Source organism: Lonchura striata, chromosome 1A, assembly GCF_050655825.1.
Source record: "Lonchura striata isolate lonStrDom1 chromosome 1A, ASM5065582v1, whole genome shotgun sequence".
NCBI classification, from domain to species: domain Eukaryota; kingdom Metazoa; phylum Chordata; class Aves; order Passeriformes; family Estrildidae; genus Lonchura; species Lonchura striata.
Window position 1 is genome coordinate 33156152 of NC_140741.1, and position 22436 is coordinate 33178587.

The 22436-nt window shown below is 38.3% G+C and overlaps 1 protein-coding gene and 1 long non-coding RNA gene across 4 annotated transcripts in view; one reads left to right on the forward strand and one right to left on the reverse strand.

Moving 5' to 3' along the window:
• The window catches only part of TRABD (TraB domain containing), a 33932-nt gene extending 12898 nt beyond the window's left edge, over positions 1-21034 (forward strand). For all 3 annotated transcript variants that reach the window (XM_021555204.4, XM_085569117.1, XM_085569118.1), the window contains exons 3-10: positions 479-557; positions 3142-3308; positions 4167-4307; positions 9235-9345; positions 10742-10881; positions 12140-12312; positions 13906-14017; positions 16585-21034. In XM_021555204.4, coding sequence (XP_021410879.3) covers positions 479-557; positions 3142-3308; positions 4167-4307; positions 9235-9345; positions 10742-10881; positions 12140-12312; positions 13906-14017; positions 16585-16759 — 1098 coding nt within the window. In that variant the 3' untranslated portion in view covers positions 16760-21034. The remainder of the gene's footprint in view (positions 1-478; positions 558-3141; positions 3309-4166; positions 4308-9234; positions 9346-10741; positions 10882-12139; positions 12313-13905; positions 14018-16584) is intronic.
• Positions 2748-22368, reverse strand: LOC146763435 (uncharacterized). Its single transcript, XR_014952000.1, has 2 exons — positions 22166-22368; positions 2748-14186 (listed from the first exon to the last, which is right to left on the reverse strand). It is a non-coding gene; the product is annotated as an uncharacterized LOC146763435 (long non-coding RNA).
• Between the last annotated feature and the right edge of the window lie 68 nt (positions 22369-22436).

The window sequence follows — 22436 nt, forward strand, 5'->3', positions numbered from 1 at the left end:
GATGTGTTTAGTCGTGTGGGTACTGATTAACTTTGTCAGACTCCTGACAGACTAATGCTGACTGGTAGTTGAGTCAAATGGTATAAAATAATCAGTGCACATTTTAGTTTTCAACACAGAGTGCTGTAGTTGCTGTAGTACTGTAGTAGTAATAGAGATAAATTTGTTCTTTTTATCTTTTATCTTTTTATCTTTTTATCTTTTTATCCCATTTATTTTAAAACTCCATGTAAGGTATAAATATTATCTCTTAAAATTGGCATGAAGTAGACAGTTTTTAACATGTTCTTTCTCATACGCAGGCAACTAGGAAAAAATAGTTGTAAAATCACAGATGTTTTGAACTGTGACACTGCTTAAATTATTTACTTGCTTGAATATTATTGGTAGGTTCAAATTGAGTAAACTCACAAAGGGAAAGATGTATTGAAACATTTCATTATAATTCCCAGCCTCCTTTTGAATTTGTTTCATACAGGCTGCTGCAGATCCAATGTCGTCCTCTGATGCACCAGAAGATGGCCCAAAAGAAACGTCAAGTATTTCGCAGAATATCTGTATGTTTCTGGTTTGACTGGGGAGGGTGTATCATAATGGAAGGGATATTCAACTAAATATCCTTGCCTTTTCCTTACCTGAAAAGGACAGGGCTGTTGGCAAAAAAGGGAGATATAATCTTGATTTGTCTCAAGGCCCAGTTGTGTAAATCAAATTTAGAAAGAGTAATGACATATTGATTGTCAGTTTGCTGATCCCATACTTTCAAAAGTAAATATTTTTAGATTTAATAGATACACTCAGCTATTGTTTTAAGCTTAGCTATTGCTTTCTAAGCCAGTGATGCATGAGTATATGTTTGCTTTGACATTCTGGCATCTAGTGATATGATGGTGATGAGTTGTCCCAAGTGGAATGCTTTGCCCATGCTAGCATGATAATGATTTGGCAAGCCTGCAAGATGTGGCAATAGAAGTATTCCAACCAAAACTGTCTTGTGAAGTCCAGGAAGAATATCTTTTCTTACCTGTTCTTGGCAAGATCAGGTTATGATAGGCATTTCTTTTTCAAGAGGAAAAAACAAAGGCTTCTTAGGATTTGCTTTATCTATATTGATACACTGTTATGATATTAATATATCCAGTGCTCATTTATAACAATAGGAACATTCAGATTGTGCTTTCTGGCAAATAATAGGCTCTGAACTACCTCAGGGCAAATTAGTGTGTAACAGTAACACTGCTGAATAATTCCTAGGGATCTCATCTTTCATGGGAGCAAACAGAGCCTTGACTAAAGCTATGGGGGGAGGTGTTTGCAGACCTGAAGAAGCAGATTAATTTTTTATGTTGCTTTTTTTTTTTCCTCCAGACTTAGAAGTTGGTTCAATAAAAACCATAGCTGCTTCTGAGACTGTTTTCCTTAATTGTGTCCTTAAATTATAGCATCTGGTGCTGTACCACTATCACATTTTTTCCTTCATGTCAGACATTATTCAGTCCAGTACTGAGTATATGTGTGAGGTGAAAGCTTGAAAAATAAATAGAAATTACACCCTTTAAGGGTTACCAAATATGTAGAAACCACTTCTAATTGGGGGAATATGAACCATAAATGGCTTTAGGCTAAGAAAGTATTTGCGATAGGTATTACACATGCTTCCCCATGTGTTATGCTCTCTATTAGGTGTCCACTTTTGACCATAGTGAGAGCTGAGATATTTGCTTAGGTGGGTTTTTGTTCATCTTCTATGGCTGCTTTTATAATTATGTGACTGAGAGTGCTACAAATGCAACAGCCTTACCTCTACTTCCTTTTTCAGTCATGTTTTTCTTACCTCCTCCTCAGCATCACCATCTGTTTTGGCAGCAACATTGTCATAGCTCAAACAGTGCTGGTTGCAGCACACCATGTTTTTGGGTATTGACCATGAAGTAGTAGGTTGCTAAAAAGGATGTTGAAAGGTTGCTTTTAGTTTGGGTTTTCTCTTTTGTTTGGTTGGTTTTCTTCTAATTTGTTGGGGTTTTGTTTATTTGTTTTTGGTTTGGGGTTGTTTTGCCACACAGTTAAACCAGATTCATAAAATGAATGTCTGGTAGGAGGCTGTAATTTATCTGCATCTTTGACATCCTGCCTACAAACTGTTCACTAATCTTTTTTTTTTTTTTTTTTTTTTTTTTTTTTTTTTTTTTTTTTTGTTCCCCTGGGCTTATGATCCTATTCCAGGCTTCTGGAGACCACTTGAGACCTCTGCTAACTTGTGCAGCAGCTTGCCAGAGAAAGAGAGTTGGTTGGAAACAAAACTCTGCTTTCCTGCTTGATACTTTTTTTCCCTAAGATGCATTACAGCTTTAAGATGACTCGTTCAAAGTGACTTTAATTTCCCATTGATGTAGAGTTAAAGCTTCTGTGTCTCAGTCAATGAGGCTATCTGGCAATGAGCATCTCTAACAGAGCTGATAGATCCTCCTGTTTTCCATACAGCAAGCTTGACATAGAGGAGCTAAACTCACTTTGTACCATTTTGATCTTAAATAGTTGTTGAATCTAGGGAAGAACGACTGGATTCCTGACCTAAATACCTCTTAAGGTTTAATTTTCCTTTGTGTACTGATTCCTGGTGTGTTAATCACAGAAAAGGCTAGGGTTGGTACTGTAGGTATCCTATATGTGCCAATATGTGGAGGTGACTGCCATCATAGTCACACCAGTGTCCATGTATTGCTGTCATTTACATAGATAAAAAACCCCAAAATGGAACACTTTGGGTTTAGAATTTTAAAAATGCTTTTTTTTTTTCTTTTTCTCTAATTTAGTGTATACCTTTTCTAAGTATTCTTTGCTTCTCTGTCCACCTCACCTGCCACACAGCTTCTCTCTTTCCCTTACTGAACTGCGTGGACAACCTGTCCCAGTGTCCACAGGGTAGGAAACCTGGACTGAGACCCATGCTTGGAGGCAGCCTCTCCAGTGATGGCACTCTCAATGATGTAGCTTCAGAAATGAATGTAAGATTACAGTGGTAAATCCATGGCCTTTTAGCTCTGCTCTGCTGTTTAGTGGCGACATTTTTATTTTCTGACTTACTTACCTGCACTTTATATCATGTGTGCTTTTCTTTTCTGTTTTTCTTTACATTTGTAGCTGATGCAGATGCATTTAAAATTCTCCTGGAGATGAAGTTGCAGAAGAGGCAGAAAAGGCCTGCTTTACCAAGCACTGTGACTGAGCTTGATACTGAGGATGGTTCTAAAGTATATGTGGTTGGAACAGCCCACTTCAGTGACAGCAGCAAAAAGGATGTAGTAAAGGTAAATACTCAGTGTGAGCCCTTCAGCAGTATCTTTGTAATATTTCAACTTGGCACTAAGTAGAATGAAGTCCAGCTCTCTGACTTGGTTTTGTGCTGTAACCTTCAGGCTCTGTTTTTTCTAATTGGCTGTTGGAGGGCTAACTGCATGATAAGAATCTGACATGTTACAGTAATAATTTTTGATGCAATATATTGCTCTCCCAGGTCAAGTATTTTTATTTGCCCTTCAATAAAAAAGGCAGATACAGCATCAGTGTTGAAAGTAGAAATCTCACTAGTGAAACTCACATTGCCTGAATAGTATTGGGCTGTAAAACCATACTGCACAAAACTTGGATTCCATTCTCGAGTTGCAAATAGATCTGAAGCCCTAGTGCAAGTAGGAACTATTTCATATTATACCTCCTGCAAACTCTGCAGTTTAGAACACCTTTATTCAGGAGCTAGAGGGGGAGGAATCTTCTAAGAACCAGGGTTGCAGGTTGACAGTTCTGACACAAAGCATATTCTAACTCAGATGGCAAAATACCACAGAGTACAGTCAAATTAATTTTGTGAATGTGAAAACTTCAACATGAAGTGTTTCTTCCCTGATCCCCTCCCAGCACAATATGTTCACTATTATCCTGTCCCAAAGCATCCAGTAACTAAGACATTTTGCTGTCACTTTCCTTAATATTTTTGCCAATGCACAGTTATCTGGAGAACTCTTATTTACTATTCTACTGTTTTTTTTAATTGAAAATTACTATTGGAATGTGATCTTAAGGTCTTTTTTTCTCTTTAAAATGTTGATATTGGCTGCATTTCTGTTTATTCATTTCTAAAACAGTATAAATAAATTCATCTTTTTCAGACAATACAAGAGGTGCAGCCTGATGTAGTTGTAGTTGAACTGTGCCAGTACAGAGTTTCTATGTTAAAGATGGATGAAAAGACATTACTAAAAGAAGCCAAAGAAATAAATCTGGAAAAACTTCAACAAGCTATAAAGCAGGTATGATTCCTACAGTGAGAATTAAAGGTTTATGTTGAGCAGTTTGTCAAGTTGCAATCAGAACTAGTGTTCCCCCCAGCTGGGAATCTAATACTGTTGATGTAGGTGAGAGTGCTACTACAGTGGCAAAGCTAGGTTTGGGTGTTTTTTCTAATTTCAGATGGAGCATTGAGGACTTTCTTTTCACAGTGGGATTGGTTGGGCAAATTGTTGACCTTGACAGGAATCCTCCTGCATTTAACAGCTGCTCCATTTGCAAGACACAAGTCTAACTTTGCAATTGTAATGATCTGCTAATATATTTAAATGTGATTATTATTCCTGCAATCTGCATCTGTATCACAGCTATTTAAAGAGCACTTATTTTTGGTGTTTTCCGTTTAACTGCATTTCTTCTTCATCTTAGTGTGTTGCTCTTTAATTCCTACCTATCCACTTATCTGTGGAGTAGTTTCTACTTGACAATAGGCCCTGAAGGGGGATTCAAGAAATTTGAGCTACAAAATATAATCAAATTATAACTACTCTGATGTGGACATGTCTGGATGTGTGTGCAGAAAAAAAGCCCTGTATTTTTTCAGTTCCACCTAGCTAGCTTGCACTTGGGTGATTTTAAGCTAGGCACAGTGCAATGACACAAAGTTGACTTAAAAATGACAGGACACTTGATTACAATGGCAGTGCGTGGTCAATAGTAAAGGGTTTCAGTGTCCAGCTGGATGAAGAAGTTCGTAGATGGTTATTTTGATTGTGTGCTATCTGTATATTGGATTTGCTTTATTGATGTAATTGGGGAATTTCCAGGACTGTACCCCCCACCATAGGAATATAGTCTGCATGCATGAGAAGCACTTGCTCGGGGCTTTGCAGTGTGTATGCTCACACACAAGGTCTCAGAGCTGGCTTTCTGACTCACAGACTTAGGCAATAATGCATCTTTCCTGTTTTCTTTATTTACGCCCTATCAAAGGAAAAGACACTGCAAAACACTTGCATATTGCATGAATTGCTGCATCTATCTGTTTATCTTAGGTAAGGTGGATTATTCTGATGCATGTAGCCAAAATGAATGTTCACAACAACTGGAACAGCATAGCTGGGGGTCTTCTGATCTTGTGAACAGGCACAGAAACTTTTTTTCTTTATATCAAAGCTAAATCAAACAGTTTATGTTGTATTAAGAGGAAAAAGACAATGAAAGCAAAATAGCAGACGTTTTTTTTCTGTGGTGTAAAGTCACATTGGCAGCTTTGCAGTTACCACTTCCTACCAGGGCTTGAATTGATCTTGCGCGCAGACAGTAAAAAACACAGACTCTATTGGCTCCAAAGCCAGAGAATGCTGCAAGGATCCTTTCTATTCTTATAGCTCAGTATTAGTCTCCTTTACTTTATTTGCAGGAATAATGCAAATAATAAAATTTGAACATTGGGCCTTTTAAATAATGTATTTCTTTATATATGGTCTCAACCAAAAAATACCCCAACCTTTCCCTTTGAATCACTAGCAGTATGGATTATATAGAAAAAAACAAGAAGAACAGTCCAACTGTCTCATGCCAAATTATAGTGTCTTTGTTTTTCTCTGATAAAAATCAGGCCAGTTGGTAAGTTGCTCAGTTATGTCTTAGTTGCATCCTCTCATTGAAATGAGACAGGCCCAAAAGCTACACTAAAAGTCAAAGCTGCTTTCAACTTTCATCCTTAAGATTGGAAATGAGGAGAAAAAAGCCCAAATGGTATCTTTTTATAATCACTTACATAAATACTAAGCACTAACATTTTATTTCATTGCTCTTAAATGAAGCTAGAAATTGAGCAGAATGTTAACATGAAACACATATTTACTGGCACTCACAGCTTATCAAGTAACTGCTGCAGGTTAAAACCAGACTTCCTTTAGCTCCTCCTTGAATTTCAAAACCCTTACAGCTGGTTGCAGAGAAGTACCTGTTTGCTTTCCATTAAGCAAAGCAACATGGTGCAGACTGGTATCTGGCTCAAATGTGGATAACCTGGAGATGTACAGTAAAACTTGCCTTAAACCAAACTGATAAGACAGGTTTTTTCTTATCTCCTCCCTGTCTTCCTGCTTCCACTCTCTCTTCTGTGTCCATACCATGGCCCTGTGATAGTTTGAGTAGGGCTTGGTTTTATGCTACATCATCTCCCAGGGTTGTTAGATTGCTTCTCTTGGCACAGATGGGCAGTTGAGAAACCTTGCTGTGGGGACAGAAGAGAAAGTGAGCTAGAGACAGCAGAATCGTGCCTTAACCTCTTTTTGTCTAAAGTTACCTGTGGAGGATTATGTTGTACTGTTGGTTCTGGCTAGTGAAAAAAGCTCACCTTTTGCACTGTGTAATGCAGCCCTCCATGTTTAGGTAACCCACAGGGATAGTCGTCTTCAATAAAATGGATATAAAATTAATTGATGGATGATAGGTACATCCATATGGATAGGAGAAGGCTGCTGTTCACTTGCTACCTTCACTTGTGTTTTGAAGTCTACCCTCCAGCGATCTTGCAGCCGTAGAAAAACCAGTTCCAGGCTCCAGGTGTCAAGGTTCTGCTGCCTTCCTTAATGGGAATTTGGGTTTTTAAAAGAATTGTGACTGAAACTACACATGGCTTGTTTCTGCACTTGGTGCTGGTTCAGTGACTTGTTACACAGTCAAAAAGTAGCTCCAAGGCCTCCTGCATAGGCTGTGTTCCCATACATAGTATAAGTGTTCTTTGCCTGGATATTGCTCTCTTCCTGCCATTTTCACTGTCTCTATACTAGCTATGTGTCCAATAGTGTATGTTCCCTCAGTCGTCCTGTCCCAAGCTTTTTGAGTATTTAGTATGTTTAATCTTTTCTCATATGTCTGGTATTTCTTTGCACACTTTCTAGTCAAAGTATCTTATTTTCAAGGCAGGAGTCTGCTAAAGATTGTACAGCAGTGCTTTTATGTTTTGCTATTGTTCCTTTCCCAGTAATCTCTCTTATTCTTCTTGCTTTCTGACTGCTATTGAACACTAAGCTGATAAAATTGGTGGTTTGCTTTCTCTTTCCTATGTGCCAACAGCTTTGCATCCCTCTTCCTGCGCAGTTAAATTTCTTTATACTTGTGCATTGCTATGTTTACTTATGGCTGTTGCATCTAACCTACACAATTATTGCCATCCACTCAGGATTTAATGTCCTTTTGTGGTCAGCTTTCCTTTATACGACACTGAATAATCTAGCATAGATAATAACCTCCTTTACTGTTTTGCTCTCATCATTTTTTGTACATTTTTCTCTTTATCCCCTGACAGTATCTGGCTGGCCAGTTGTTGCTGATTGCTGCTACATGCAGCTGCTTGTCACCCTTTATCTCTTTCATGCTAAAAGAATATGCAAGGCACTAAGTTTCTTGCAGGTTAAGAGCACAGACAACTTGGAAAGACTTCAAAGATGCATCCTTCTGTTAGCCAACAGGATGAATCTTCCTGTCACAGTGTAAAAATACAACTTCAGTTGCATCAATCCTGAAAGAGAGATCTGCCAGCAAATAACTTCAGACTGCATTATCCTGTTTTTTTGGCTGGGGGTTGTGACTCTGTTTTCTGAACTTCTGGAAACATTTGTTGCTCAGTCACTTTAACTGGATCTCAAGGATGCACACTTTTTCTCATGTTTCTTCCTTGGCTCTCCCCAGAAACCCAGCACTTGACTTTCTTCCTTGCTTGCTACTTTGTAGTATGACAAGGCAGATAATGAATTGGCTTTGAAAATAACCCCTCTCTTTTGTCAGTTCTGGTCCTCAGTGACTGTTGAATCCATTTAATGGCACAAACCCACCCACAGCCTTTGGAGAGGTCACACAAACATTGGACTGGCACAGGGTGGGTCATTTGAACAAGGAATGGAGACCAGGACCTTTCCCTGGTAACTTCCAGTATTAAGTCAGGCTTACAAAGCCTCATCTTCAGTTGTATGAAGAGGATGATATAGCAGGAAATTAGACTTTGTTGAGGGAAGGGGCAGTGCCCCTTTTGGCAGAATTATGGACTGATGGCAAATTGAAGGAGATACTGCACCAAGGTGCAGATTATGCTTTGGGACAGGTAATGTTGATTCATTGAGTCCTAATTGTAAAAATAACTTGCTGAGGACAGCCAGAGCTGGACAGAAGGGTCGGATTTGAGATGTTCTTTTAGTTCTTTTTTAAAAGGTCAGATAAGGAAAATTTTGCTTAAGTACATATAGGAGAATTCTTTTCTTTTTCAAGAGAAGGGTATTGATTTTGAGCATAGTGGTCATGCTTCATAAAAGCAGTAGACAGCCTTCAGTCTTCTTGTGGGCCTGACTCATACTCCGGACTGTGAGGTCTCTTTTAAGATCTTGTGTGCTGAAGTCATACACTGCAATTTCTTGTGCAATGTTAGTTTCTCTGTGTTTCTGCATCTAACCAGTCCTCAACCTGGTGTTTTTCACTATTGCATACATGTCTGGGATTATACCACTGGCTATTCACTTCAGTATTTCTAGGACGTGGCATTCACTGTACATTTAATGGAATATGTTCCTGTGGTACCTTTATTTTATTTGTATCCAGATAGGTCAAGAAAAATTAAATGCACACTATGAACTGTTTAACCATTGAATTATTCAGACACTTTTGTCAAGCAGACAGAGTAAATACAGACTGAAATAAGTCTGGCTATCCTTTATTTTCTTAACCTGCTATACATTTTTGTTGAAGGGCAGAATACTTTGGCCACACAGTAAGGTAAACTAATAAAAACTGAAATATAGGCTGTGTTGATCAGTGAATTGGCTCCAAAATGTAGTTTCAGTGCTGTTGCTTCTTCATTAAAATAATTAATGTTTTTTTTTCACTTCTGTGAACAGCACATTTTTCAGCCTGTTTTTTTTACATGTTTTCTCCCTCTTCTGCCAGAACGGAGTCATGTCTGGACTGATGCAAATGCTGCTTCTGAAGGTTTCTGCTCACATCACAGAACAGCTGGGAATGGCCCCAGGAGGAGAATTCAGGGAGGCTTTCAAAGAGGTGCGAACTTGAAATGGCTTTTCTGAGGTCAGATTACTGGCCTTTTGCTTCCAGAGTTGAACTCAATAAAACCCTTTAGTTATTGCCTAGAAAAGAGCACTCTGGCCATACCTCTGCTGAAGCCAATGAATAGTAAAAATCATGTTTGACTTCAGACTGTACCTTAAGGTACAAACATTTGTAGACATAAGTGGTTGGAAAGCAATTCAAAAAAAGACTTTAAATAAGGCTTTTTCCTGATGATATTTGTGAAGACATTTGTTTTCATTAATAATTTCGCTTCTTTTAAATAATTGTTTTTGAATTCTGAATATTGATCTTGGTCCTACTGTTGGTGGCGTCAGGATTTCAGGTTGTGAAAACCAGCTCTAAAGGATTAAGGAGATCTGACACCTTCCATTCATCTACAAAGACTGGGGAAGTGAAATATCTGACTGGTCTGTTAGTCCTATATAGTCTTTTAATGTCACCTTTTGTACTACTGCCAGTAGTGATACTGAATTAAATAGTGGCTGTGTTTTGCACTACTCTTTTTTGTCTGGGAATACTGGGACACTATTTTCTGTGTAAGCATCCATCTTGCAGAATGTATCTTGCTATTTTTATGTAAATTATGTACTAGTAAAGAAATCCAAGACACATTGCTGATAAACAATCTGGAATAATTTGGCTATATTTATCCTTAATAAAAAGAAAACTTCTTCAAGGTTTATTTTCTTGAGCATTCTTGACCAGAATGAAACATTTTAAGTGTTTCCCATTTTAAGTGGGAAAGAAAAACTACTAGCTCTGTCCTGTTCTAAAGCAATTACTGGAAATTTTTAAACAACTAAGCACAGAAAAGAATTTTCTAGAAATTCTGTACTGTGCTAAAATTTGTCAGTGTGAGCTACAGCCAAGTCTGACATTATCACATGATATCTGGCATCAGTTATTGTCTCATAAGCTCTTTCTTTAATATATTTTACCATGACCAACTGTAAGGTTGATGATCCTGTCAAATCCTAGGTGAAAGCAAAATGATGGCAGTTGGTTCACCTCAGACTTTATTCAGGCCCACATAGACGCTGAGCCCCATTATCACCTTACGTAGTAATAATCAGAAGCTTTGTGCTTCTGTACAAGTAACCTCGAGGGTGTGGCATTGCAATTTAATGGTTTTACTGTAATATCTACTGCATTTTATAGTGGATTTATTCCTTTATGAAGTAATCCAGTAGTATATTGTAAATTCTATTTACTGCAAAGCCAAAATATTTTTTTTGTTGAAATATGACACTACTTGCTCTTCTTTAAGATACCTTGTATAACACAGTAAATCCTTAACGTTCCTTAATAAGAATGTGCTGTGCTGCAGTATGAAATGTTGAGTAGTTATTTGTATCTTCTTTTTCAGGCCAGTAAAGTACCTTTCTGTAAATTCCACCTTGGTGACCGGCCCATCCCTGTTACATTTAAGAGAGCAATTGCTGCACTTTCCTTCTGGCAAAAAGTCAAGCTTGCTTGGGGCCTTTGCTTCTTATCTGACCCCATCAGGTATGAATCAGCACACCACATGTTTTATGTTTGGGATGGATTATTCAATTCTTCAGTTTGACTTTAGTATGAGGGTACCCAGCCTGATACAATGAAATATGAATGAAGGATGAATATACAACTATCCTGCAATAATACGTATTTTTGAAGTGAAAGCTGTCTTTCTGATCTTGTGTCAGGCCTTCCTTTGTCTTTCAGTGCATTCCTTCCAGATGAAGTGTAAGATTTGGTGTTGAAGAATTCCTGGTATACTTTAAAAATGTCTTTAAATTATTATTTCATTATTTTTGTGCAGAATATCTTTCCCACCACTGTGTGTGGATATTGTAAATACAAGAGGGTAAAGGCCTCAGTACAATAATTTGTATATTCTTGAGTTCCACATCCAGCCATCAACATGAGATTCCATGGAGAATGGAGTAAAAATTCAACATCAAAATTGTCAGTCTGTTGATGTTTCTGTGTCTGTGTTGAAAGCTAGCGTTTCTCTTTTAGCTTGCCCTGATGTTTGTAGTCTTCTTTTCATCTTGGAAACTAAAGGAAGCCTGTTTGACACCATTCTTTAATAGACAGTGATGTCACACAGATAATTTCATTGTGACAGGCTACAACCCACAACTAGGGGTGCTAACAGAAGGGTTTATAGCACCTATGAAAAGAGTAAAAGCTCATTAAACTTACTTCTGCAGTTCTTATTTGGCATTTCCTGCCCATTTTCTATTTTTCTGTTCTGCAAATTGGTTTATAACTTTGACATCCCTGCTAAAGACCTGTGATTGACACTAGGAACCTGCAAGTCTTTGTCCATGCCCTCAGACTGTGCATTACAGTGTGCCTTTTTGGTTCCTTAAGTAGAGTCTCTGTGTGTTCAGATCTGCTTCCTCAGAAGAGCTGTGTGTAGGCTCTTCTAAGCTTATTAATACACACTGAAAATGGGGCACCATGGTAACTCCTGCCTTTGAAGCCCTAGTGGTTTTGCTGAGTTGAGTTGTCAGCTTTTACAGTGGGAAAGGAGAAAATCTAGTTGAACTGGCTAAAGGCAAGTGACCTCTTTTCTTTCCCTTTCCTTCACTGCAGAGGCATTGTTAGGTATCAAGTTCAACAGGTTTATGGAGATTATTTTCCTTCTGGTGAGGAAAACTGGGGAAGATAACTGTAGACTGTTCAGGTGTAATGCCCAATTGTTTTGAGCCATTAGTTTGTTTGTGTTGACCTTTAAAAGTGTAACAGTTACTGAGAAAACCTACCTTTCTTTCAGTAAAGATGATGTGGAGAAATGCAAACAGAAGGATTTACTGGAACAGATGATGGCAGAAATGATTGGAGAATTCCCTGATCTTCATCGAACGATTGTCTCTGAACGAGATATTTACTTGACCTACATGCTGAAGCAAGCAGCAAAGCAGATAGAACTACCTCGAGCTTCAGAAAGTAATTGTTTTAAAGCAGAGATTTTAACCAGCAAGATGTTCTTTGTGTACTGGTCCAAAGTTCAGTTCTCAGGAAATCTGGGATGTTCTGTTCATGAATGCTACATGTCACATAAGATACAATGCTTAAAGAAATTAAGAAGGGATATTACTCCTCTGTTAAAACAACCTAGAGCAGTAAACTCTAAATTATGTTTCTTTTCTCACTGTGTTGTTCAGAACTGTTAAGTACTAATTAGCCAGAAAGCTATTTCAAAAGGCAGGGATCTGGTATGACAGCACAGTATGGGACAGTCATCTATCTTGCTTGCCCTGTTGTCTCACCAAATTCATTGTTGTCACTGGCTGCTGAAGGATTCATTTCTTGATAAGTTAATTCTCTGATTTCAGTACTCTTCATAGACTTTTTTTATAATTACAAATTGGGCTGCTAGGAACTTTGATCTGGCAGTAATAATCATATGTGACTGCTGTTTCAGCAAGGTATAGGCATATAGAAAAATAGTATTTGTCTAATCTTTGAAGTATTCTGCTGCCATATGTAATCAACATGCCCTTCCTATAGATAAGCATACTGAAGTATGTTACCTCTTACTTAATATCTTAAGAAGATAGTGTTTGTCATCACTGTAGTGCAGATCTGTTGTAGTTGCAGTTCTGCTTTAGAGTAATTCTAGAACAGACTGAGAAAAAGAAAATTTAGAAAAAAACTGTTTGGTAAATATGTATGATAATTCAAGTGTTTTCAATACAATTTTATTCCATTTTGAAGTAGGCTGCTCTTCACATGTTTACTTTTTTTCTGGAAAAATCAAGGGTGAATATTTAAAGCAAAACAGTGTAAATTGTATTTTATATTTATGTATTATGTAGAATCTTCCACATAGGAAGGCAGCCTGATTATTATTCCTTAGAAAATTTTTCTGAGTTAGTTTTACTATGGCATGGTGCTGTATTTTTCAGTGGGGAAAACTTCCAGAAACCACATTTTGGATGTTGTGAAATACGGGTGGTAGATGGGAGGTGAGGGTGAGAGCTGGCACATGTTGCATTGGTCTGATGGTTGCTGGCTAACTGGCCTGGGTTTGCTGTTGCTGAGGCCAGGTCTCTTAACAGTGAGCTTTAGAGAGCAGGTGTGATCTCAAGCATTGTTCTCCGATTGTGAGCCCAAATCTTGGTACACTTTGTGTGCCAGGTGCCACTGTGCAAAGTGGTGGAGAAAGTTCTCTGTTCAGGAGCTGGCAAAGAGCAGGAGTGTTCCTCATAAGCAGCACAGAAACATGACCTACACAGAAAAGAAGTTAATTTAGCTTGCTGAACCTGTCATCCTGAGGCTGAAGTATTAGCACCGCCAGGTCTATTTATTAAATAAATGATTCCTGAAAATCTGGAAACCATGCTGATTTTTTCTGACTTTCAATGAAAGAGGCAGTAGGTGAGATCAGTATGCAACAACAGGGTTTCAGTATGTGGTAGTAAAAGCCCCTGTATCTTGGAAAAATCAATTTTGTAGTCTCACAGATTGGCTATTATTTATAGCTTGAAATTAGTTCTTTTACAGATATGTTCCTTTCTCTTCATTCTCTTTTCTTAGATGAACCTAGAAAATATATCCCATCTGTTGTAGTTGGTGTTGTTGGCATGGGTCACGTACCTGGGATTGAAAAGAACTGGAATTCTGATTTAAAGATCCAGGAAATAATGAGGTAACAGTTGTGCTTTACTACATGTTGCTGTAACAGCTTCTTTTGCTAAAAAACAGCAGTATCTTTGGAGTTTTCTTGGTTGATTGTCGCAGCTTGAAGAAGCATCTCTGCTGTCATCCTGCCCTGTCAGCTCGCTGACTTGCTGTGCAGTGCTTGCAGATAGTGCTGACTGCAAAGAAAAAAATCAAAGGAAAAAATAAATGGTTGAATATGGAGGGAAGTAGAGATGAAAATATGCCCTTGTCTAGAAAGAAAATTAATTGGTCCTCATTTAAGTCTTCTAAAATGAAAACTCAAATGAGGGCTATTGAAGAAGGTAAAAACAGAACAAGGCTTTTAGTCTAACTTAGGTAAATATAAATAATTTGATGTAAAGCTTTTGTTTTGTCAGGACACTGCTGGCTCTGTCAAGCTTAGTGTCACAGTTGCTTATATGCTATTTTAAGTGTATATCTAAGTAATGACTTTTTAAAATGTGTATATCTGACGAATTATGAACTGGTTTAAGCCATTTACCTTGTGAACTCTTGCTTTGAAGTACCTATTGAAATAGATGTATATGCTTTGTAAAAGACAGAACTAAAGAACCAAAGCATTTAGACTATGTGTATCCCATAAAGCCAAAAAGGTCAGGACTTCAGAAATACAGGAGAGATTATAATACAGTCTAGTAGTATTGGTCTGCGATACTTTAGGATTATGGAGTCTTTCAAATATTCACACTTTCCTATCACATCTGTTTATTGTGCTTATGTAACCACCTCACCCATCTTTTCAGAGGCTATGAAAACCCGAAAAGACTAACGTCCACATAAATGGTATATTTAGACATCAAAAATATGATTTAGAGAGACTTCTGTTGTCTGGATTCAAGAATGCAAAGTATAGAAGCTCTGCCTAGCCATTTGTAACTATCTTTTAAGGCTAAGCGTCACCTGGCATCACAAACTAGATGTCCATTTTCCTCTGCACCCTTGCAGATAACCTGTGTAGTTGTATGGTGGCTGTTGGTCACATCATTGGCAGCACAGAACTGAATAGCCCAAGCACCAAGTGCATGTCTTCAAGCCTGCATGGAAGGCTGATTTGACTTGATTGTCTTTCCCATGCCAGTGCCATAACTGAGCAGAAGAGTTACTAGTATCTTTCACAAGACATTAATATTGCATTGACTTGATTTTCTGAAATAATATTAAGCAAGTGGCACTCATAAGAGTGCTATATTTGCAACTTATTTTTCTTTAAAATTTTTTGCCCTTCCTGCTGTTACACTGCAGTTGCAGAGCAGAGTTAGGGCTTTCTTTTGTGTGTTTAGTGTTCATCACCACTCTAAGGTGGCAAGTTTTTAAGACTTTCACAAGTATTTAATTAAATTTTAGAAGTTGCAACGTGAACTTGAAAATTTTCTGGATAAAAACATACATATGTTTCTAATTTTTAAGTTTATGCATTGAACTTGACTGCAAGCAGACCTTACTGTCTGCCACAGAATATTTTGAGTTGGAAAGGATGTAGAAGGATCGAGTCCAACTCCTAAGTGAATGGCCCATATAGGGATTGAGCCCATGACCTGGGCATTATTAGCACTGTGCTCTGATCAACTGTTATTAATTTTTTTTTTTAATTGTGGTGAAATATTAGAGTTGAGTAAGAGTAGGTGGAGAAAGGTGTAAGAACATGTAAAGAGATGCCTTTATACCATTCTTGGATCAATACATATGCTTTTTTAAAACTCTCCTGTATATGGCTGTAATGTGCAAAGTCTTACTAGTAATAACTTTTCCCTAGTTTGAACACATGGATTTAAACTCAGTCTAGTTGTATCCTAATTTCAGCACATTTAACCTGCTTGAGAGCACCCAGTGGTTTTGCACTATTGTAACTGATTACTTCTGAATACATTAGAGACTTTTTCTGGATATAAATAAATGATAAGTTGAAGCTCCTTTGAAACAGTGTATGGAAACTTCCGAGTTGCTTATGAGAGGATTATGAGGTGCTGTGGGTGTAGAGCCAGCTGAGCTGCTGCAGAGCCTGTTAGTGAGGGTGTAGGGCTGCACGTGGATGTGGCTGTGCTCTCAAAGTCAGCTTTATTGGGAAGGTAATATTTACTGCTTGCTTGATATGCCCACAGTGAGACTGCTTGAATGTTGGGCAGTAGACCTGGTGTGCCTGTTGTCTTCTGCTGTCCTGGTTCAGGTGGCCAGTGCAGAGACTTCCAAGCAGCTCTGTGAAAAGCTCAATATTCTATTTTAGTATTCTTCAAAAAAGTCTGAATATTGACTTAGTTATTTTGTCAGGGTGATGGACAAGTAAAAGTTCCTAGCTGTTAAGAGTGGCATAAGTAGAAAAGGCTTTGTTAGTGTTTATTAATTTTTGTTATTTAATTGTATATAACCCTTGAACATAAAAGAATATATTGTTCATTCATGATGCATCTGTTACCTGAAAATTTCCTGCACTATGGGGACGAAGGGGAGAAAAGATTTGATTTTTTTTTTAATTGGAAAATTCCTACTGTTTCCAGCAATACAAATATTAATATTGTTTTCTATGTTTTGTTTCAGTGTGCCTCCTCCATCAGCTTCAAGTAAGATTTTCAAATTTGTTTTAAAAGCAACATTTTTTGGACTGTTGGGATATGGCTGCTACCGAATAGGTCACAGGACAGTTGAGTTTGTTCTCTCAATGCCAGCAACACAGAGCTATCTTCAGAGGCTGACAGAGGTGCCTCAGCAGTGAACAACAACAAGTAGAGGCTCTGTGTGAAGAAGGTGGCAGAGGAAAAGGTGATGGAGGCAGCGCATGAACTGAACTGAAGAATGAGGATTCTAGTCAGAGCTGATCGATGCTGAGCAACACTCAATCACTCTATAATAAAAGATTTGATACTAAAGTTACACCAGCTATGATATAAGTAATAGTTTTGATTCTTGACAGGTGTGTTGCATGAAACCAGATGATTCCAGTTTGAGGTAAAAGAAATGTGTATGCAAATATATATATATTATATATGCATACTATATACATGTATACTATATATATGCATTATATATAATATATATATATATACACATATATATAAAATTGATGATGTAGTACAGGCAGCTTAAAGACTGTTTGTTCATGGCTCCTTTTCCAGAGAAAAGAACAACACAAAGTAACCTAATTGACTACATCTCCTCTGAAGTTCAGGGACACTTGAGTGATTCTTTGCTTTCTTTCTTAGGTATAATAATACCAAGTGTTTGTTTCTGGTGCCAGACACTTTTACACATAATTTAAAAGGACATCTTGTCAATGTATGTTTTATACCTAAAACATTTAGGCTTTTTTTAAACTTAAGAGCTTTCCAGAAATTTCAGAATTGTACAGGCTGTCATACGTACATGGCTCAAATTTTTTACAAGCCTTACAGAAGAACAGGAATGTTGCCTTTAGATTGCATCCCTTGTTACCACCTTCAGTTGAATTGTTTTTCTCCTGCATAGAGAAGGTATAGCCACCCCATCAGAATGCAATGTGGTTTGTGTCAGATGTTTACAGGACACTCTGTTCCTTTAGATTAGCTTATTTAAACTATACTAATTAGCCAAATTCTGCTGGTTCCAGTATTGTAAATTTAAGAGACTAGAACTACTGTACAATTTACTTTTGTTTTTCAGACCTTTCATATTTGGCATAAAAAGCCTGGAATTAACCTGCCCCTTGTTTTTGCTACATGAAAATATTTTATTTATCAATGTAATTTCTCGGTGGATGAATATTTTAATCTATTTAATAGGAAAGCAGTGTTCAATTTAGTTTTTCAACCAAATGTAGCATTTTATTTGGATTACCTGATATTTATACATAGAATTAGGGGTACTACAGACTGCTGTTACTTTTTTTTTGTTAATTATCTGGAACACTCATCCATCTTCAATCTATTTATTTCTTTTTTTGTTTGGGTTTTTTTTTTAATCCAAGGTTCATATTTCATTGGAGTTTTTTGGTACCTTCCCTTTTTACAGGATTGTCAGTGATTGTAAAATGCCCTTGGCAATCAGCTAGTCCTAGTTCAACAACACAGATAACACTGTCATATCGAAGTTAACCCGATGTATTTGAATGGGGAAGTCCTATTTGCTCCTCAGGCTCATATACAGTTGCTTATTGCTTAAAGTGAGATTTTTATCTGTATTTATTTTGGGAATGAAAGATGGGAACCAGTATGTGAGGCAGGAGGAGGAAAAGGTGATGATGTGTTTTGTGTTTCTTTGTGGTTTTTCAGTTGGTTCAATAAAATCCTGAAACCACTTTTAATAGGGTATATTTCCAAAGGCTTGTGTTGGAAATAGTTCCATACAGTCTTTTATTTGCTAAAACTATGTACATCTATCTTCTGTACAGTGTAGTCTTTTTTGAGCTTTTAAAATTAAGGTTCTGATGCTCCTCTCTTTGATGACACTGACTTTGCTGGGAGCTGGTCTGTCCATGCAACCTGATGCTTTTCTGCCTTGCTCTTTGAAAATTGTATGAGTTCCAGTGCAGCAAATTATTAAACTGCATGTTTATCTTAAACCTTACTGAATCTAACCTGATTCTGCAGAGGTCTTAAGATGATGCTAGGTGCTCTTCTTGGGCTGGGCCTTACAGGTGTCCAGGGAATAAACCTTAGCAAATGAGAATGACAGCAATTAATGCTTCTAGGACACAAAGTGTAAATGATAATACAGAAAACAGTGGGGGCAGGTCCTTTTATTTTCTATTTATTAGTCATTAAGAAACCACCAGCCATCTCTAGCAAGAGGAGAAGCCGCATTTGTAAACAATTTATAGAAGAGTGACTGCCTAAATTTTGATTCCTGTTTTTTAAAAACATTTAATGTGTTGTTTACAATTAAGCAGTCCTATTTGAATAATTCTATTACATTTTATGTACATTTTTAAAAGATGAAAGCAAAAGCTTAATTTCACTCTTCTCCTGTCTTTACTGACATACCAAAATGTTGTTCTGTTGGTTGTTTTCTTGAGAATATTTAGCTGGTAGAATTAAATATATGGATATTTTGCTTTAAGTTATCTACAGATTTTTAAAGTATCTGCAGGTATTTTAAAAGCTCTGTAGATCTTTGATATCTATGCTCAGGTAATTTTACACAAAGGAAAACAAATCTAAGGTAAATTTTAGATAGGAGCCTTAATCTTGGGTGGGACTAATGCTAAATGATTGTCATGGAGCATTCTTGCAGACTTGATGCTTTATGCTTTTTGGTCAAAAGTGATTACCATCTAAGGTGTCCATTTGTTATTCAGTTATTCCCTCCAGTCACTACCTTAAGTCTGTTATTTCAATTTTTATTTTTTTTTTTTACAAAGCATATCAGCAGGTTCTTCAGAGAGCCTCTTGGAGAATTTGCAATTTATCTTCCCACTGTTACAGATTGGCAGATCATATGCATGCACTGTTTATTCAGTGGCACTGGAAAGTGATGAATTTGCAGACCTAACAATTCTATGAATCCATACACAGATTCTTGATGTTGTGTATTCAATGTGTTGTACTGTTTATAAACATAATCTGTGTTTTAGGTCCATTCTTTTCTGTTCTAGTCAGTCCTTTCAGTGTTAGCAGCATCCTGTAAAATTTAAATATATGTTGAATTGTCCCAGCCCCGCCTCAACCTTATGAAGCCATATTGTATTTTTTTGGTGACATGTACATCTGTTTTATGCATTTGTACATGTGATGTAAATTTGAAGTATTTTTAACAATGTGTGCCTTTAAAGTGATTTAAAGTAAACAGCAGTATGTTCTATTATATAAAAAATAAAATATTTTAACCACCATTTCTGTTGAAGGTATTTATTTTCCTAATTAACCAGTATTTTTATTAAGAGCAAACACTGGTTGGCTAGATCTAGTACAGGATAATTCCTCCATCTAACACATTTTCCTGCTGAACATAAGTTGAACTCTTTACATCCTGATGAGAGGAATCAGAGTGTAATGCTCAAGCAGGGGAACTAGTTTCTCTACCTACCACATGTAACTGGTTAAGAAGAAAAGGATGAATGTGAGAACTTAAATTCAGAGTTCATAGTTAGGTGTGGTGAGTTGATTTTGTTGTTGTTGCTTTTCTTTTCACGTCTCCAGTGCTCTGTTTTGCAAGGAGCTGACGGCTATAGTCCCAGTCCAGCAAAGCACTCCAGTGTTGGCTGTACATCAGGCACAGTCATTTGTATTTAAAATGCTGTCCTTTGTGTGAGAAATAAAAGTCCTTTAGGTGCAAAAGATGGTGAATAGTGACAAAGAGCTTTATCTTTCAAATTGACACAGGTAAATCAATATGACCATTACTTAAAAAAATATACTAATACAAAGACTTGTATTAATATATATGATAAGCTGTATTCAATACAGATAATGTATAATCTGTGTGTACCCTTTGTCAATCTGTGGTCCATCCTTTTTGGTAGTGTGTAAAGCAAAATGCAGCCCTTTTTTCCTTGACCAGGCAAAGTTCCCTCTAGCTGCAACTGGAGCTGTAGCTGCAAAGAATTGCTGGTTAAACCATTTAGGTGAAAGAAAAAGCTTAGAATACTGTAGTCCTGTATTGTCCCTGGGAGTGGCAGAGGACGCTGCCCAGCAGCTCTGCTCTGGAGCAGTGCTGGGTCAGAGGTTCAGCAGCAGCTGCCTGCTTTGGGAGTGTATCGCTCACCAGTGTTACATTGCTCACTGCTGGCCCACGTCACGTTTGAGGTGTCCTTTCTATACCAAATACTGACCAAAATTTAAAAATTGACTTTCTGAAGTGGATTAAAAGGTCTGTGTTTCCACTGGAAGCTGTATTTCTGTATGTATAGTAAAACATCTAAAAAAGTGACATATCAAGTTACTTCAAAGTGCCAGGCAGTGGGAGCTACACACGGAAAAGAAACAGCACATTATCACTTGTCTAACTCTTGAGATACTCATGTATGTATTTCCCTGTTTCTTTTTAAAACTGAAATAAACTTTAATTTTAGACTTGAGTGTTTTAAGACTGACATTTTTGTAAGATGTAGGAGCTTTTAAGTATTGGCAGGAGAAGGGTTACTCGTGGGTCTGACTGATGGACAGACTTCAGGGTGGTGTCAAGCCCATGCTGTGGAAGTGCACATGGAAGATATCAAACACAGGACAAACACAGTTTACTGACTCTTCAGGTGAAAAAACGCAGCAGCTGTGTACATCCTCATACCAGCAGGTCTAGTGTGTACGTGTGTATGGGAGGACCCCAGGAACAGCTGAAGCAGCTGTCCTGTTCAGCAGCTCCCAGCTGAAGAAGCTGTCTGGGAGTTGTGTAATTATCCCCTCCCTTGACACTTGTCTTGTGCCTGCTGCAGAGTGGAGCTTTCTGTGTTCCAGGGAGGCAACGGCAGCAAAGATGGGGCTACCCTTACCCTCAGTCTCAGTAGAGAAAAGGCTGGGAGCTGGGCAGGTGTGTGCTCTTTCCCATCACAAGCCCTTGTCCTTTGAGTCCTGACACCTGACCTGCCTCTGGCTCCTCCTTGATTGCTCCCCGCTGGGGGTGACTGTGCTGGAAAGTGAGCAAACACTTGCTTTTACTTGTTGGGTGTTTTGTCTGTTGATTTGTGTAGTATGACACCGAAAATTCTAGTGATGATGGGGGCAGGGGGAAGAGGCACACAACTACTTTCACGCTTGCCTTATCCAAGATACTTGATATTTGTGTATCATGACTGATGCGTAAGGGAAAGTGGAAAAAAATATCCCAGCGATGGTAACGTGTCCCTGATTCTGGCTACAGAGATGATTTACAAACTGGACAAAGTAATGAAAAGTGATATTTGATTAGAATGGGCTGGTTATTAATGTGATATGTCTCTGCAGCAACTAAGCTGCACATCTGCTTTCTCCAGGGCCAGCAGGAGAGCTGTGTAGACAAGGCTGCTCAGGTTTGTCCAACTGCAACAGGGTTCTGGGTGTGCATCACCTGCCACTGGGCAGCTCCTCTCCCTCTCCCTGCTGCCATCACCATGTTGTCTCTCTGTCACGGTTACACCCCAGTTCTTTAGAGCTGAGACTCACGACTGAGTTTAACTGGAAAGTACAAGTCATAGTGATAATTTAGTGCCATCTACTGTCTGCAGGTGGTTTACCTGATACGTCCAGGTTTGAGTGGAGGCATCCACTGGACCCTTCAGAGAAAGCAGGTGTGCGCACCTTGGAGAGGCTGCGTCTTGACCCACGACTGAGGTAGCTGCTCTTAACTGAAATAACAGAGAGCAGGAACATTCTGAGTAAGTTCTGCCGGCCGGGCGGCGTTGCTCCCGGGGCCGGGTTTCACCCGCCGGGCCAGCCGCGCCCCGGCTCTCCGGGCGGGCCCCCGAGGGGCGGGCCCGGCCGCGGCGCCGCCCCGCCCGCGCATGG